Source organism: Berghia stephanieae, chromosome 4, assembly GCF_034508935.2.
Source record: "Berghia stephanieae isolate SIO BIC M18660-M18661 chromosome 4, UCSD_Bste_1.3, whole genome shotgun sequence".
NCBI classification, from domain to species: Eukaryota; Metazoa; Mollusca; class Gastropoda; order Nudibranchia; family Aeolidiidae; genus Berghia; species Berghia stephanieae.
In genome coordinates, this window is record NC_088363.1 from 12,996,228 (window position 1) to 13,012,774 (window position 16,547).

The window sequence follows — 16,547 nt, forward strand, 5'->3', positions numbered from 1 at the left end:
GATCAAATGAGTTTAGATTCTTCAAGAAAAATATTTTTAAAATGACTTTAGACGAGGAGCGCTTATTTGTATACGAATCAATGTCCAGTCGATAGACGAGAGAGATGTCATATGGCGGAATAATTCATCGACCATGCACGTTGGCTTTCGAGGTCTTCATAATTATTTTAGATTGATAGTGAAATCAAAATGTCGACTTCATTACAGTTGTTCTTTAACGTTGTTATCTACACGAAGACTGATATGGGAATCATTCTATTTTAATATACTTCTACGAAATTTGCAAATCTACAAAAACTGGGTTGGGTCTTTTGACGTCCCATGGTGGGCAGGAGGTCATTGCTGTGTCTTCTAATTTCTCTTTTCTGAGTTGCTCTCTGTCTTTGTCTCGGAAAGGGATTACTTGGTTTTTTCCTTGTCATTGCCAGAGTCCATGGCTGAGAGGGAAACAGTCCAATGCATGGTGTTAGTTTTGAGAGAGGATATTTTTTCCTTGTAAATCATATCTCTCTGTTATATAATGTAAGTTTTATTTTTGTTTTGAACATCTCTTGTAAACACTTAAATATATTCCTCTTAGTGGGACGGTCCGATGGTATGCTCTTGGACGGTCCGATGGTATGCTCTCGGACTGTCCGATGGTATGCTCTTGGACTGTCCGATAGTATGCTCTTGGACGGTCCGATGGTATGCTCTTGGACTGTCCGATGGTATGCTCTTGGACGGTCCGATGGTATGCTCTTGGACTGTCCGATGGTATGCTCTTGGACTGTCCGATGGTATGCTCTCGGACTGTCCGATGGTATGCTCTTGGACTGTCCGATAGTATGCTCTTGGACGGTCCGATGGTATGCTCTTGGACTGTCCGATGGTATGCTCTTGGACGGTCCGATGGTATGCTCTTGGACTGTCCGATGGTATGCTCTTGGACTGTCCGATGGTATGCTCTTGGACTGTCCGATGGTATGCTCTTGGACGGTCCGATGGTATGCTCTTGGACTGTCCGATGGTATGCTCTTGGACTGTCCGATGGTATGCTCTTGGACGGTCCGATGGTATGCTCTTGGACGGTCCGATGGTATGCTCTTGGACTGTCCGATGGTATGCTCTTGGACTGTCCGATGGTATGCTCTTGGACTGTCCGATGGTATGCTCTTGGACGGTCCGATGGTATGCTCTTAGACTGTTCGATGGTATGCTCTTGGACTGTCCGATGGTATGCTCTTGGACTGTCCGATGGTATGCTCTTGGACTGTCCATCTGTTATCCATTGAAACCTCTACCCCTTTGTCTAACTCTTTTTTTTTTTTGGGTGTCAGATAACAGCGCAACTTTCTTGAGATTTTTGTTCCTTTTGTTTGTTTGTTTGTTTGTTTGGTTGTTTTGTTGTTATTGTTGTTTTTGTTGTTGTTTTTGTTGTTGTTGTTGTTGTATTTTGGTGGTCTTTGATTGGGATGACGAAATCAGGTTCATTCTATCTGTGTAGAGACAACTGGTCACAATTATGAACAAACCATTATGACACGATAAAAGTATTTTTCAAGAGTTGATTTCTCTCATCTTTGTCTCTTCCTCCTCTTCTTCTTCTTCCTCCTCCTCCTCCGCCTCGCCCTGCTCTCTTCTTCTTCTTCTTCTTCTTCTTCTTCTTCTTCTTCTTCTTCTTCTTCTTGTGTAACATTGAAGGGTTATGGTCTGGTTAATACAGTCTAGTGAGAATTACTTATAAAAATGGATGCCCCCCCCCCCCCAAAAAAAAAACAACAAAAAACCCCCAAAAAAACACAACCCCCCCCCCCCCCCCAAAAAAAAAAAAAAAAAAAAAAAAAAAAAAAAAAAAAAAAAAAAAAAAAAAAAAAAACAATAACAAAAATTTGACGTCAACTTCGTTCTATATATCGCAACATTTTTGTTCTAACATTATAATAATGCGCAAAAGAAATCAGAATGATAAAAATGTTGGTTGTATTGTAACGAATGTGGCGATTTCATCTATGGGTGGTAGTGAGAGGGTTGAACATAGTAAAATAATCGGTCTTTTCCAACGGAGTGAATTGATACACAATGTTGTCAGGGGCACCCGACGTCCTCTGCCGTTTTTTAAGAGCTTGGTATGGGTAGGTCTAGGGGTTCTTCTCTTTATTCTTAGTATTTTGTCCGTGCCCGACGTCTTTATCCGGAAGACGGCAGAAGACGGCAGTGCTGGGTCGTCGGAGTCAGTCTCAGGTGTGGGTTATCCCGAACACATTCAAAACGAATCGTTTAGTCTGATTCTCTTCAAATATAATGGTCTGAACTAGGTATCACCAAAGACATAAGACGAAAATTGACTTTTATCTGAGCCAACGTGTTCTTATTTGCAGGTCTGATACCCCAAATTGTTATGGGTTCATTATTGTCACGGAAATACTCCCAAAACAACGCGACATAGAATCCATTACAACAACGTTTAATCAGGCCCATAATCGTGTTCGGTAATCAGACCTGGAAAATGTTATGTGTACACCGATCTGAGCCAACACACTCAAATGAATTGGACATTCTAAAAAACAAAAAGAACAAATAAATACTAAACACACAACGTGTCGGCCTCAAAACCCTTCCTCAGCCAGTGACAAAACAATAAAAACGTCAGTAGTTCACGTTGAACTAGATGATAGACGAAAAGTAATGTCCAATCTGGAAACAAAAACCCACCAAACAAACCCGATGGCCGTTGCTGTAGTTTTGACAGTCCACACAGCTTCTAGAAGCTTTAATGTCCACTTTCTCATGGATATATCACACTTTGTATTCAATGAATGTCACCCAACAACCAAAAATGCTATGTGTCGGGCTAGGCTAGATGCTGAAAAAAGTGTCTTCAGAATACGGCATTGTACGAAATGTGACCCATCATCTTAATGTAGTATTATTTCATAATATTGGCTACACATTTCATATTCAGCATCTAAAGTACCACAAGACAATACCATTTTGAGGTTGTAGCCCACAAATGTTCGATATACTCGTATTTACCAGTTAAGCTTCCTTCAAACCCATAACCATTTAACTGCCGTACTGTGGAAAAACTCAAATTTTAAAATATTTGGCCAGAAAACTCGTCCTTCAAATATGGGCCGATTTAAATGATCTTCCTCTTGGTAAAAACTCTCAAACCTGGGATCTTATTAAAGACTTCGCAAAGTCCCCAGGTTTGAGAGTTTTTGCCAAAATAAGACAAGATCAATCTTTGAAGGGCGAGTTTTCTTGCCAAATTTTTAAATCCTTGTTTTTCCAGAGTTCGATAGATAACTGGTAAAAAGATTAATCAGAATAGATATCAATGGTTATTAAGGGAATGAAGAGCAGAGTCGATGAAAAGATCTTACATTTGGAAAGATTAAATAACATGTAATCGAAGGGCACGGGACACGAAGTAAGACACAACGCCAAACGTTGAGTAAAATGAAACTATGATTGCGCTTGGAGCAGAGTTTTTTATGAGTGTATGTGAATAGCACGTTTCCAATGGTCTAACAATCTCCTGAAATGCGCCTAGACACATGTGGAATATACCGCCTTCAAACGATATCTTAGAAATATCGGTTATTTTAACCTCCCAGTACTTGATTGATATTTTGAATACCATAACACTGTCCACGACTAAAGGTTTTGACGCGAGCTTTAAGGAGACGAAGGGGCATAGTAGGCTAGACGTAAGCATGACACGGTCAGATTTGTCAGAAGTAGTTATGGTACTATTACCAAGTTCTGAAGTCATCACCTCTTGACATTTATCAAAACCACATTCCGCTCTGTATAACTCACACATTTCATGTCCTATACAAACTGCTCGTAGCTGTATTTCTTGGCTCCTGCCAGAAGTTGTATCCTTGACAGTTACATTTAACGGTGTGCTTGTGATCTGGTCAATCATCTTGGTTTCAAATTCATCCCTCAAAGTTTTTCTAGTCGATCTCAAGGTAAATAAGATTTTAATTTGTTGCATTACTTTAGATCGGCCATATCCCAAATTGCAATCTTTAGACTCAAAAAAGTATTGGTATTTGAACAGATCGGTACCAATTTCGTCAAAATAATTGTTCAAAAACAAGCCAATTTTATCAAAGAGAGAAGCGTTGACCAGTTTTAATGGTACGAACACGAGATGTAGGAAGTAGTCTACCTCTCGGATATCCTTTATACCCGTTTCACAAGACTCGTCGTTGTTCACAAAGACTTTACCAACAGGGCACGACACTGGGGTACATCCGTCCTGAAAGGAGTAAGAAGATTAAAACTGAGAATGGCAAAATGATATGCATTTTTTATATAGACTAATAAATTAACATTTATCATTATCACACTTGATTTGTTGATTTCGAAGGTACCTTGTGCGGCTTGGTGGTCTTATGGCGTATATGGCATTCGCCTTCGGACCGGAAGGTCCAGGGTTCGAATCCTGCTCTGAGAAAGGTAAAGTTGGGTCATTGGTAAAGGCTCTTTACTCGCATTCTCTCACCATACTCAGGTGTAAAATAGTACCCGGTCGTTAACAGTTTTGTCTTTCTGAAAACAGGTCTAACAGGTGTATTTTCTCGTCCTATATGTCAAGTGTTACTAATGGCTAAGGACCTCAAACATAGCGCTTTGAACACGTTTAGGACAAATTATGCTTTAGAATTATTCACGATTATTGATGTTATCCTGTAATATTTGATAATTTTACCAGCGGTTTTATCAGCAAACAGGAGAAACCGGATAAAGCAAGGATTGCGGAAACGAGACAAATCCTTGCTAGATCTGATTCCTGATGTGTCCGATTCCAGAGGTAAAAATCAAAGAGTCCTTGGCGGAAACGTGACTTATGTTGATTATAATAACAAGAAATGAAGTGGGTAGAAAAGTGCCAGAAGACAATTATAGAGAATATAAACTTTGTGACGATGAGGGTTCAAACTCACGACCCTACTGATACGACAACGCCGCTTGGCCGCCAACGGGACGCTCTGCAATCAACGTCATCCGCAGAGTTGCAAAACGTCCCTCTCGCAGCCAGGGCGGAGTTCTCGTAACAGTAGAGTCGACGGTTCGAACCCGCATCGCCGCAAAGTTTTTATTCTCTTTTGTTTCCTGGCACCTTTCTACCCCCTTCAAGTCTTTTGCTTCCTGGCACCTTTCTACCCCCTTCAAGTCTTTTGTTTCCTGGCACCTTTCTACCCCTTTAAGTCTTTTGTTTCCTGGCACCTTTCTACCCCCTTCAAGTCTTTTGTGACCTGGCACCTTTCTACCCCCTTCAAGTCTTTTGTGACCTGGCACCTTTCTACCCCCTTCAAGTCTTTTGTTTCCTGGCACCTTTCTACCCCCTTCAAGTCTTTTGTTTCCTGGCACCTTTCTACCCCTTCAATTCTTTTGTTTCCTGGCACCTTTCTACCCCCTTCAAGTCTTTTGTTTCCTGGCACCTTTCTACCCCCTTCAAGTCTTTTGTTTCCTGGCACCTTTCTACCCCCTTCAAGTCTTTTGTTTCCTGGCACCTTTCTACCCCTTTCAAGTCTTTTGTTTCCTGGCACCTTTCTACCCCCTTCAAGTCTTTTGTTTCCTGGCACCTTTCTACCCCCTTCAAGTCTTTTGTTTCCTGGCACCTTTCTACCCCCTTCAAGTCTTTTGTTTCCTTGCAACCTTCTACCCCCTTCAAGTCTTTTGTTTCCTGGCACCTTTCTACCCCATTCAAGTCTTTTGTTTCCTGGCAACTTTCTACCCCCTTCAAGTCTTTTGTTTCCTGGCACCTTTCTACCCCTTCAAGTCTTTTGTTTCCTGGCAACTTTCTACCCCCTTCAAGTCTTTTGTTTCCTGGCACCTTTCTACCCCCTTCAAGTCTTTTGTTTCCTGGCACCACCTTTCTACCCCCTTCAAGTCTTTTGTTTCCTTGCAACCTTCTACCCCCTTCAAGTCTTTTGTTTCCTGGCACCACCTTTCTACCCCCTTCAAGTCTTTTGTTTCCTGGCACCTTTCTACCCCCTTCAAGTCTTTTGTTTCCTGGCACCACCTTTCTACCCCCTTCAAGTCTTTTGTTTCCTGGCACCTTTCTACCCCTTCAAGTCTTTTGTTTCCTGGCACCTTTCTACCCCCTTCAAGTCTTTTGTGACCTGGCACCTTTCTACCCCCTTCAAGTATTTTGTGACCTGGCACCTTTCTACCCCCTTCAAGTCTTTTGTTTCCTGGCACCTTTCTACCCCCTTCAAGTCTTTTATTTCCTGGCACCTTTCTACCCCCTTCAAGTCTTTTGTTTCCTTGCAACCTTCTACCCCCTTCAAGTCTTTTGTTTCCTGGCACCTTTCTACCCCCTTCAAGTCTTTTGTTTCCTGGCACCTTTCTACCCCTTCAAGTCTTTTGTTTCCTGGCAACTTTCTACCCCCTTCAAGTCTTTTGTTTCCTGGCACCTTTCTACCCCCTTCAAGTCTTTTGTTTCCTGGCACCACCTTTCTACCCCCTTCAAGTCTTTTGTTTCCTTGCAACCTTCTACCCCCTTCAAGTCTTTTGTTTCCTGGCACCACCTTTCTACCCCCTTCAAGTCTTTTGTTTCCTGGCACCTTTCTACCCCCTTCAAGTCTTTTGTTTCCTGGCACCACCTTTCTACCCCCTTCAAGTCTTTTGTTTCCTGGCACCTTTCTACCCCTTCAAGTCTTTTGTTTCCTGGCACCTTTCTACCCCCTTCATGTCTTTTGTGACCTGGCACCTTTCTACCCCCTTCAAGTCTTTTGTGACCTGGCACCTTTCTACCCCCTTCAAGTCTTTTGTTTCCTGGCACCTTTCTACCCCCTTCAAGTCTTTTATTTCCTGGCACCTTTCTACCCCTTCAAGTCTTTTGTTTCCTGGCACCTTTCTACCCCCTTCAAGTCTTTTGTTTCCTGGCACCTTTCTATCCCCTTCAAGTCTTTTGTTTCTTGGCACCTTTCTACCCCTTTCAAGTCTTTTGTTTCCTGGCACCTTTCTACCCCCTTCAAGTCTTTTGTTTCCTGGCACCTTTCTACCCCTTCAAGTCTTTTGTTTCCTGGCACCTTTCTACCCCCTTCAAGTCTTTTGTTTCCTGGCACCTTTCTACCCCCTTCAAGTCTTTTGTTTCCTTGCAACCTTCTACCCCCTTCAAGTCTTTTGTTTCCTGGCACCTTTCTACCCCCTTCAAGTCTCTTGTTTCCTGGCACCACCTTTCTACCGCCTTCAAGTCTTTTGTTTCCTGGCACCTTTCTACCCCTTTCAAGTCTTTTGTTTCCTGGCAGCTTTCTACCCCCTTCAAGTCTTTTGTTTCCTGGCACCTTTCTACCCCTTCAAGTCTTTTGTTTCCTGGCACCTTTCTACCCCCTTCAAGTCTTTTGTGACCTGGCACCTTTCTGCCCCTTCAAGTCTTTTGTTTCCTGGCACCTTTCTACCCCCTTCAAGTCTTTTGTTTCCTGGCACCTTTCTACCCCCTTCAAGTCTTTTGTTTCCTTGCAACCTTCTACCCCCTTCAAGTCTTTTGTTTCCTGGCACCACCTTTCTACCCCATTCAAGTCTTTTGTGACCTGGCACCACCTTTCTACCCCCTTCAAGTCTTTTGTTTCCTGGCAACTTTCTACCCCCTTCAAGTCTTTTGTTTCCTGGCACCTTTCTACCCCCTTCAAGTCTTTTGTTTCCTGGCACCTTTCTACCCCCTTCAAGTCTTTTGTTTCCTGGCACCACCTTTCTACCCCCTTCAAGTCTTTTGTTTCCTGGCACCTTTCTACCCCCTTCAAGTCTTTTGTTTCCTGGCAACTTTCTACCCCTTTCAAGTCTTTTGTTTCCTGGCACCTTTCTACCCCCTCCAAGTCTTTTGTTTCCTGGCAACTTTCTACCCCCTTCAAGTCTTTTGTTTCCTGGCACCTTTCTACCCCCTTCAAGTCTTTTGTTTCCTGGCACCTTTCTACCCCCTTCAAGTCTTTTGTTTCCTGGCACCACCTTTCTACCCCCTTCAAGTCTTTTGTTTCCTGGCACCTTTCTACCCCCTTCAAGTCTTTTGTTTCCTGGCACCTTTCTACCCCCTTCAAGTCTTTTGTTTCCTGGCACCACCTTTCTACCCCCTTCAAGTCTTTTGTTTCCTGGCACCTTTCTACCCCCTTCAAGTCTTTTGTTTCCTGGCACCACCTTTCTACCCCCTTCAAGTCTTTTGTTTCCTGGCACCTTTCTACCCCCTTCAAGTCTTTTGTTTCCTGGCACCACCTTTCTACCCCCTTCAAGTCTTTTGTTTCCTGGCACCACCTTTCTACCCCCTTCAAGTCTTTCCTTGGCTTGTACATTTTTGCACGGATTTTATCGAATTTTAAGACCATTTGTGTTTACCTTTTTCGATTTTAAGTAAAAACACAGTGGGCTATTTGAATCTAATTACAACGATCGACGATGAACATCGAAAATGATAACTCCTAATTATTGTTATAACTTTTCACCCCAACACCAACGTACAATACGACACACAATTAATAATACACCGAATTTAGAAACAGTGAACATTTTGAGATCTTTTGAATAATTCAAGGCATACAGAAAAATAACAAAAAGAGGAAATAAAGGTGGAAGGAAACAAAAACAAAAACAAAGAGAAGCCAAAGAAAACATCAAAAACAATTCAGTCAAATTAAAATGCAATAATTTAAATTCTACTCATAACAATGACGGAAGGCAACGGAAAACCACCGTCACTAACAAACTTTCCCAGGACATCAGCTGACGTTGAACGTTTGAAACTGGTGCGAAATGAAACAATCACGTTGGCCAATTGGAATATACGTACATTAAACCATTTAGGAAAATTTGAAAACGTTATTCAAGAAATAAAAAAAGTTGCAAATTAACATCCTTGGTATCTTAGAAACGAAGTGTAAAGGAGAGGGAGTAGTTAAAGAAGGGAGTGAGACAAGGTTGTGTCTTATCACCGAACCTTTTTAACATATATAGTGAAATATTATTGACAGAAATTGAAGACATGAAAGGTGTCGTCGTTGGAGGGCAGAATATGAATAGCATAAGATACGCAGGCATTGATGGCAAAAATATACGGCTAATCACCAATCTATATTGGCATCAAAAAGCAGCCATCAGGATTCAGGGCGATCTGTCACCTTTCACGCCAATTAAAAGAGGAGTTCGTCAAGGATGTATCCTCTCTCCATATCTATTTAACCTGTACACAGAATTTATCTTCCGTAAAACCGAGCACATTCCAGGTATTGTTAGCCGTATTGTTATTGGAGGTAGGAGGATAAATAATCTGAGATATGCAGATGATACAGTATTGTTGGCATCGAACGAGACAAATCTACAGATCCTTGCAAATCAAGTAAACCTGAACAGTACAGCAAAGGGTCTAGAGATGAATGTTCAAAAGACGAAGGTAATGGTCATGTCAAAGAAGCCTGAAAAAAGCGCAAAAAATCCAAATTAATAATCAAAACATCGAACAAGTAGATTCTTTTAAATATCTTGGACAATGACCAACAACGGAAAGAATGAGCTGGAAGTGAAAAACAGGATTGCTATAGCTAAGTCGAGGTTCAGTCAACTGAATAACATTTTAACTTCGCAACAAACGCAGATGAAAACGAGAATAAGAATACTCAAATGTTATGTCCACTCAACACTTCTCTACGGCTCAGAAACATGGACCTTGAACAAACAAATAGAGAAAAGAATTGAGGCCTTTGAAATGTGGACTTTCCGTCGCCTTGGAAAAATCAGTTGGAAAGAAAAGAAAACAAATCAAGAAGTCTGTGACATCCTTGATATCAGACCGACCCTAATGAAAGTAATAAAAACAAGAAAACTTAAGTATTTTGGACACCTAAGACGCCATCAAACTGTCAACAAGGACATTCTTGAGGGTAGAGTTGAGTGGAAAAGAGGAAGAGGCAGGCCAGCAAGAACTTGGATAGATGATGTGAGGACATGGACGGGATTGTCGGCAGCCGAATGCAGTCAGCAAGCTGTCAACAGGGAAGATTGGCGTGTCATTTCAAGTCGACCTCAACCCATGAGATGACACTGGAAGAAGAAGAAGATACGCAGACGATGGTATTCTGATGGCATATTCTTCAAAAAACGTGCAGAAAATTTTAGATATACTGGTGAGCAAAAGTGAAGAGCTGGGCCTGAAATTAAATGTTAAGAAAACCGAATATGCATGGTGGTCTCAAAGAATGACAACAACACGCTCTTCCACTTGTCAAGCAAAGGAGAGACCATCAAACAAGAAAAGAAATTTAAATATTTAGGCACTATCATTACCCATGACGCACGTGACATAGAGGATATAAAACAAAGAATACAATAGCAAAAAACGTGTTCTATAAAATGCAACAACTAAAGTTGAAGACCAGAATGAAAGTAGTAGAAACATATGTTGTAACGTATCCTTTTATGCGGTTGTGAAATGTGGACGCTTGACAAAGAATGTAAGAGGAGATTAGAGGGCATTTGAGATGTGGGTATATAGAAGCATGTTGAGGCTATCATGGATAGACAAGTATACGAACGAGGAAGTGTTGACGAAGGTGAGAAAAGGAAGAATGTTGATCGATGCCATTAGAAAGAGGCAGTTACGGTTTCTGGGACACGTGTGGAGAAGAGACGGAAGAGACAAGTTGGTAACATCTGATATGATCGAAGGTAAGAGAGCTAGAGGAAGACAAAGAATGACATATCTAAAATTTAAAAAGCAACGCAGATTTCATGCCCATCGCAGAGGATCGTGATTCGATGAGACAGCTGACCGGCAACGTGCACAAGAACGATTGATGATGATGATGATGATGATGATGATAAAACATAACATCATCTTTTGACTCGGTGGCTCAGCCAAACGGTGTCTTGTCTTGTCACATAAGTCAAGCGAAAGACAGCGTAGTCATTGGCCGAAAGGGTGGCAATGCTCGTGAAAAATTCTGGTCCGGACGTTGTCTTTGGGGAAGGCAATTAACACATTATCCCACTCCACACCAGGTCCTGTGAATAAGAACTTGTTTATAGGCAGTGATGGAAATTGTAGTCTTCGTACAAAAAGACGCCTAACATGTAACTGATACCGTATGAAATAGTACCGTGTCATATGGCCTGCTGGGGAATAAAAGAAACATTGAAGCGTATTGAGCATGGTAAATAAGTGGAAATGCCCAATATATATATTCTTTTTTATTTATTCATTTTGTTAAGGGCTTCGGATTAGAATAAATATATAAGTTACACCTGGGTACGATGAGCAATTGTGAGTAAAAATGAGTAAAGACCCCCTTTTTCCCAAGGATTCAACTATTTCGACGAGTGAGGCTCGAACCCAGGACGTCCGAGCTGAAAGTGAGTGTCATACCACAAGACCACATAGTAGGAATAGAAATGGACCCCAAATTTAAATGATTTTGACTACAATTTCAGTTTACAGCAAATATTTCATTCGGACATAATGCTGCTTTTAACGATGAGTCATATATTTTCATAACAATTTTATCCTACAGATCCTACCTCTGAATCTGTCATCCCATGGCTCCAGCAGACTTCCGCTTTCTTCACTTTGTTCATTAATAAACTTGATAAATATGAAAGTTCTTGGTGTAGTATGAACGGGTAGACAAGTTCAAAGTTGTCATAGGCAAGATCTATAGTTGTAGTAGGGCCACAGTCCTGAGACGGGAACACATCCAAATCGTTACACAAATAACAGAAAATATTTTTAGCTGAATAGACCAACAAAGCAGGAATCTCAGGCAAGTCATGACACAGGTCTTTCAGGACTTTGTTGGCGTTCTCTGGGCATGAGGAGTAGTACTTCTGTGGTATCTGAGCTGGCAGATCAGGGGTTTTACACCGATGGCCATAAACATTGATGGGGGTAAATGAGCATGTGTAGTCAGTGTTTTCAGAATTTAGTAGCGACTTCAACAATTCATGTCGATCTGTATGGTGAAGCATGTCCGTTTGACTCTTTGTGTCATTGCAATTAATCCCAATTGGAACTCGCTTTGATCCTCTTTCCATCCCGTTGTTACAGACGGCACAGTACACGTTACGAAATACTAACCCTGTGTCGAGATGAAGTAATGGAATCTTGGAATCTATATTGTTTAAAGGAGTTACACAACCAAGTAATTCGCCAAATTCAGAAAAGGATTCAGGACATGTCGCTACACTCATATAAGTTGCGTCTTGAAAACGATCAATTTGAGTACAACTTGTTTCTTTGAAAAGTTTCGTCATCTCATCTCCATTGAAAGAGCTTTGTGATGGAAAATTATTGACCCAGTCAGCTGATGGACAACACGTTCCTTTCCGTGTGCATTCTATGTCACAAGTACAAGGAAAACAGACGGGGTAGTTACAGAAACCCGGGTTTGTAACCAGTTTCCCATTTACGCATTCACGTCCACAAAAATCATTGTGGACATCCGGCCAATTTCCTGACCTTATTTCTCCTTCAATCGCTTTTGATGTAAATTTTCCATCGACCAACACATTTGAATTTTTGATTTGAACGAAAACAAAAAGAAACATCTGTAGTCCAAAAGTTATTTTGCCAAACATCTCTTATCTTCGATTCGCTGAAAGAAAAGAAAATTTAAAAATTCCAAATCCGATAACATGTGACAAATTGGCCCAAGACGGTATTATTCTCTACAATGAAGATACCAAAAGCTTGACTGTTCTCACCAAGACATGGTTCAATTATTGAATAATGCTTTGAACGCGTTGAATAAGAGATGTATTCAACGATTGCAAAATATTTTCGCACATTTTATTGGTGTCAAATTAGGTGTAAAAGACAGCTGATTGGTAATTATAAAGAGTCTTTCGGTGCGCAAGAATACAAATCGAACGTTTTTAGTTTTGGGTCAAATTTTCATTCAAGCAGAAGGAGAAAGATACAAATTACGGTAATTAGAAGTAGATACTAATACTAATACCAAACTATTTGGTTACAAAACATCTAATAATCTTACTTGGAGGGGTGGAATAAACGTATTCTTTCATTTCTTTGTATTGATTAAACTCAATATATTTTTTTATCATGCAGTAACACATACTCGCATGCTCGTTGTGCTATTGGACACAGAAAAAATAACTCGTTTAATAGATACAAAGAGATGAAAGAATCGTATATCATTCTGCCCCTCTCCCTAAATAGTAACGCGTAATGATATCAAGTTTACAATAATAATTTATGACGTCAGATTATCAAACACTAAATTTCACTAAAATTAGATTTTTTGAAAAAAAAAATATCTTTTAAATTTTTTTGAAAATGTCTTTTACTCAGAGATGACGAAATCGGAATGGATTGAGGGGTACAATAAATGATTTCTTCCACTCTTGCGTTTTGGAATTCGATCTTTGTTCCCAACGTGGACTCACAAGCTCGTGCAGCGGTTCGGAACACGTCTGGAATTCCACAAAAGGCAAGAGTGTAATAATCGTATATTATTTCTCCACCATAAGGTAGAAAAAGTAACCGTTAGTTTCATAGTTGTGTGTATCAATTCAACTTCAAGCACCCCGACATAATACCACGAGAGGCAACTGGTCACAAATATGCTTTTTGAGTATTTTTTTTCGATTAAAAATTAATATTGAGGTCCCGATAGCTCAGTTGGTAGAACACTCGCTTCACACGCAAAGGGACCGAGAACGATCCCGAGTGCAGACGATATTTTTTTCTGGCCCCCTTGTCCACCCATCGGTGATTGGGTAGCTGGATCTGTTAGATCTGACGGAAAGTACTTTGCAATAGACTAGCGTCCTATCGAAAGGCAGCCAGCAATTGCTATTGTCCGTTTCACGCTATAGAAACCGGGATAAACTCCGGCTCTGAAGGCCTAAATGTTCCGAGGGACTAATTTTTAAGAATTAATATTTTTATTTCTCAGTAAAACACGTACAATTAAATCGTCTTTTGGTTGTAACTTCAATTTCTAACTTCTAGTTCAACTCAACATTTATGTCGTTTTGGGTTACAAGCGACGTGTACTTATTTGCACGTCTGATAACCCAATTCATGATGGGTTCATTATTGTAATGGAAAAGTAAAAAAAATGACGTAAAATATTTACCATTACAACACAGTAAAACTAGGCAATGATTGCGTTGGGATGCCGGACTAGAGGCCACATCTGTCACAAATGTTACAATCATTTACCTTGACTAAAAATTGACCTTCCTAATTGGACTCAATAGTCTGATGTCACGTCCACCCAGCAACGAGTAGCTTGGTTCTAAACAAAGAAAATCGGTACTTTATATTCTTCATGCTGGTTAGAACTTTATCACGTCATATTATCACAATGTATAAAAGTCAAAACATGATCAGATTTATTATAATGTCTTTTTTTTCCTATGGATACACTTTTATGCTCGTCGGATAAGTATTTCATAAGGGCGTCCGCCATTGTTTCGCTTGTTTAGAACCAGTTACTAAGTTACTATTCGTCATTAAGAGGGAAAGGACGTCACGACTGTTGAAGCCTGCTGAAAAGATGGTGGAAATGATGAGATGTTTTTGAGAAAGAATGAGCATCCGCATTACTGTCGTACACTGGACACCGGAAGGAAAGAGAAGTAGAAGAACAGTGGAGGGAAATATGCGAGACTGGGACTAGACTTGTAGCTCCCTAAGATGATGCCACGGACAGAGTGAGGAAGATGGATATCCTTCGTTGCCGTTCCACAGGTCAACAGACATAATAGGCGGTATAAAAAGCCGCGGCATCTTGCATTAGATACCAAGGCATTCCATGAAGGAATATAGATAATCCATCAAACAAGATGTCTGATGTCAACAGAAAATCATCACCCACATTGTCCAAGTGAGCAAATTGTGTGTGTATGTGTGTGTGCGTGGGGGGGGGGGGGGGGGGTTGATAATTTTGCCCAAGAAAAAACAAAACACGAAAGTGCTTGAAGCAGGGCTCAAACGCGGGACCTTCCAAGTCACAGTGCAATGCCATGACCACTCGGACACTTGGTCCCCTGATAGGCTGTATGTATTCTATTTTATGAATTTGTGCGGATTTTTAGTCTTTCGCCTTCGGACCGGTTTGTCCCTGGTTTGACTCCCGTTCTGAGCAGCGCAATACTATACATTATTTCATAGATCCAAGAGAGGGCTCTTCAACTCATCAAAAGCAACAAGGCCATTCCAGCAGAGTTCCCTGGAACTGCTAGGAAACCTTGCCTCGCCATAATGACGATTAGGGATGTGGCGGTGGGAGGGGGAAGTGTGGCTTAGCAGTATGGACTTTGCTACGCAACCCGAAAGATAACTAGTTCGAACATCCACCGCCTTTTGTAGTAGTAGTTGTAGTAATAGTGGTGGTGGTGGTGGTGGTGGTGGTGGTGTAGTAATAGTAGTAATAGTGGTGGTGGTGGTGGTGGTGGTGGTGTAGTAATAGTAGTAATAGTGTGGTGGTGGTGGTGGTGGTGGTGGTGTAGTAATAGTAGTAATAGTGGTGGTGGTGTAGTAATAGTAGTAATAGTGGTGGTGGTGGTGGTGGTGGTGGTGGTGGTGGTGGTGTAGTAATAGTAGTAATAGTGGTGGTTGTGGTGGTGGTGGTGGTGTAGTAATAGTAGTAATAGTGGTGGTGGTGTAGTAATAGTAGTAATAGTGGTGGTGGTGGTGGTGTAGTAGTAGTAGTAGAAGTAGTAGTAGTAGTAGTAGTAGTAGTAGTAGTTGTCACAGTAAAGGTTGTTCACAATTATCTTATTAAATTTTATTTTATTAAGAACTGAATTCATCTCACTCCAGTTATATTTCGGTAGGCTTAGATAAACTTTACCTTCTAATATTAGATCGTCTTTCCTTTTATAGCCTTCCCTCGAATTAATTTCTAATTAGTGAATACTTTTCGTTCTACATTCTGTCACGTAGCCACTTATTATAAAAGCTGATAGGTCTAACATTTGACACTCACTTTCTCTCCACAATCTATGCCGGACGGCCAGTCGTTCTATTCCTATATATATACTGGAAGATTTTTATCTTTTGGGACTTTGTAGATATTATATCTACACCATTAAGACGCCGGAGCTTTTAACTTTGATTGTATAATCTTCAAGGATCAAACCCAAGCCCGCTGTCAAAGGACTACACAATAACTTCTTACCAATTGCCTGGAAGTGGAATTTTACGAGTCCAATCCTGTTATCAGAGGAATAGATCATCCAAGCCCATCAACTGCCTGGAAACGTAAACTTACGAACCTGACAAATTATCATAAGTTACGTAAAATATTCATATCTCTATTTGTAACTGCCACGATCACTGTTTACCTCTTTTAATTAAATTTCATCATTATTTTATTTCATTGTAAACAAATCGTTAATTGTTTTTCATTTATAGTAACTAGTAAATTCTGGGGCCTCATTCTACATATATCTTTATGCATAGTCGAGTAGCTCTTTACTCACTTGAGACCATGACAGTAGTAGTAGTAGTAGTAGTAGTGGTGGTGGTGGTAGACGTAGTAGTAGTAGTAGTAGTAGTAGTAGTAGTAGTAGTAGTAGTAGTAGTAGTAGTAGTA

General features: G+C 40.7%; 1 protein-coding gene across 2 annotated transcripts in view; it reads right to left on the reverse strand.

Moving 5' to 3' along the window:
• Positions 1-1,858: 1,858 nt before the first annotated feature.
• LOC144970049 (uncharacterized) overlaps positions 1,859-16,547 on the reverse strand; it is a 15,559-nt gene continuing 870 nt past the window's right edge. Inside the window, exons 2-4 of one of the 2 annotated variants that reach the window (XM_078909245.1) lie at positions 16,131-16,205; positions 11,503-12,575; positions 1,859-4,255 (exon numbers count right to left, since the gene is read on the reverse strand). In XM_078909245.1, the coding sequence (XP_078765371.1) occupies positions 3,380-4,255; positions 11,503-12,558 (1,932 nt within the window). In that variant the 5' untranslated portion in view covers positions 12,559-12,575; positions 16,131-16,205 and the 3' untranslated portion in view covers positions 1,859-3,379. The remainder of the gene's footprint in view (positions 4,256-11,502; positions 12,576-16,130; positions 16,206-16,547) is intronic. The other variant, XM_078909244.1, reaches the window with a different exon arrangement.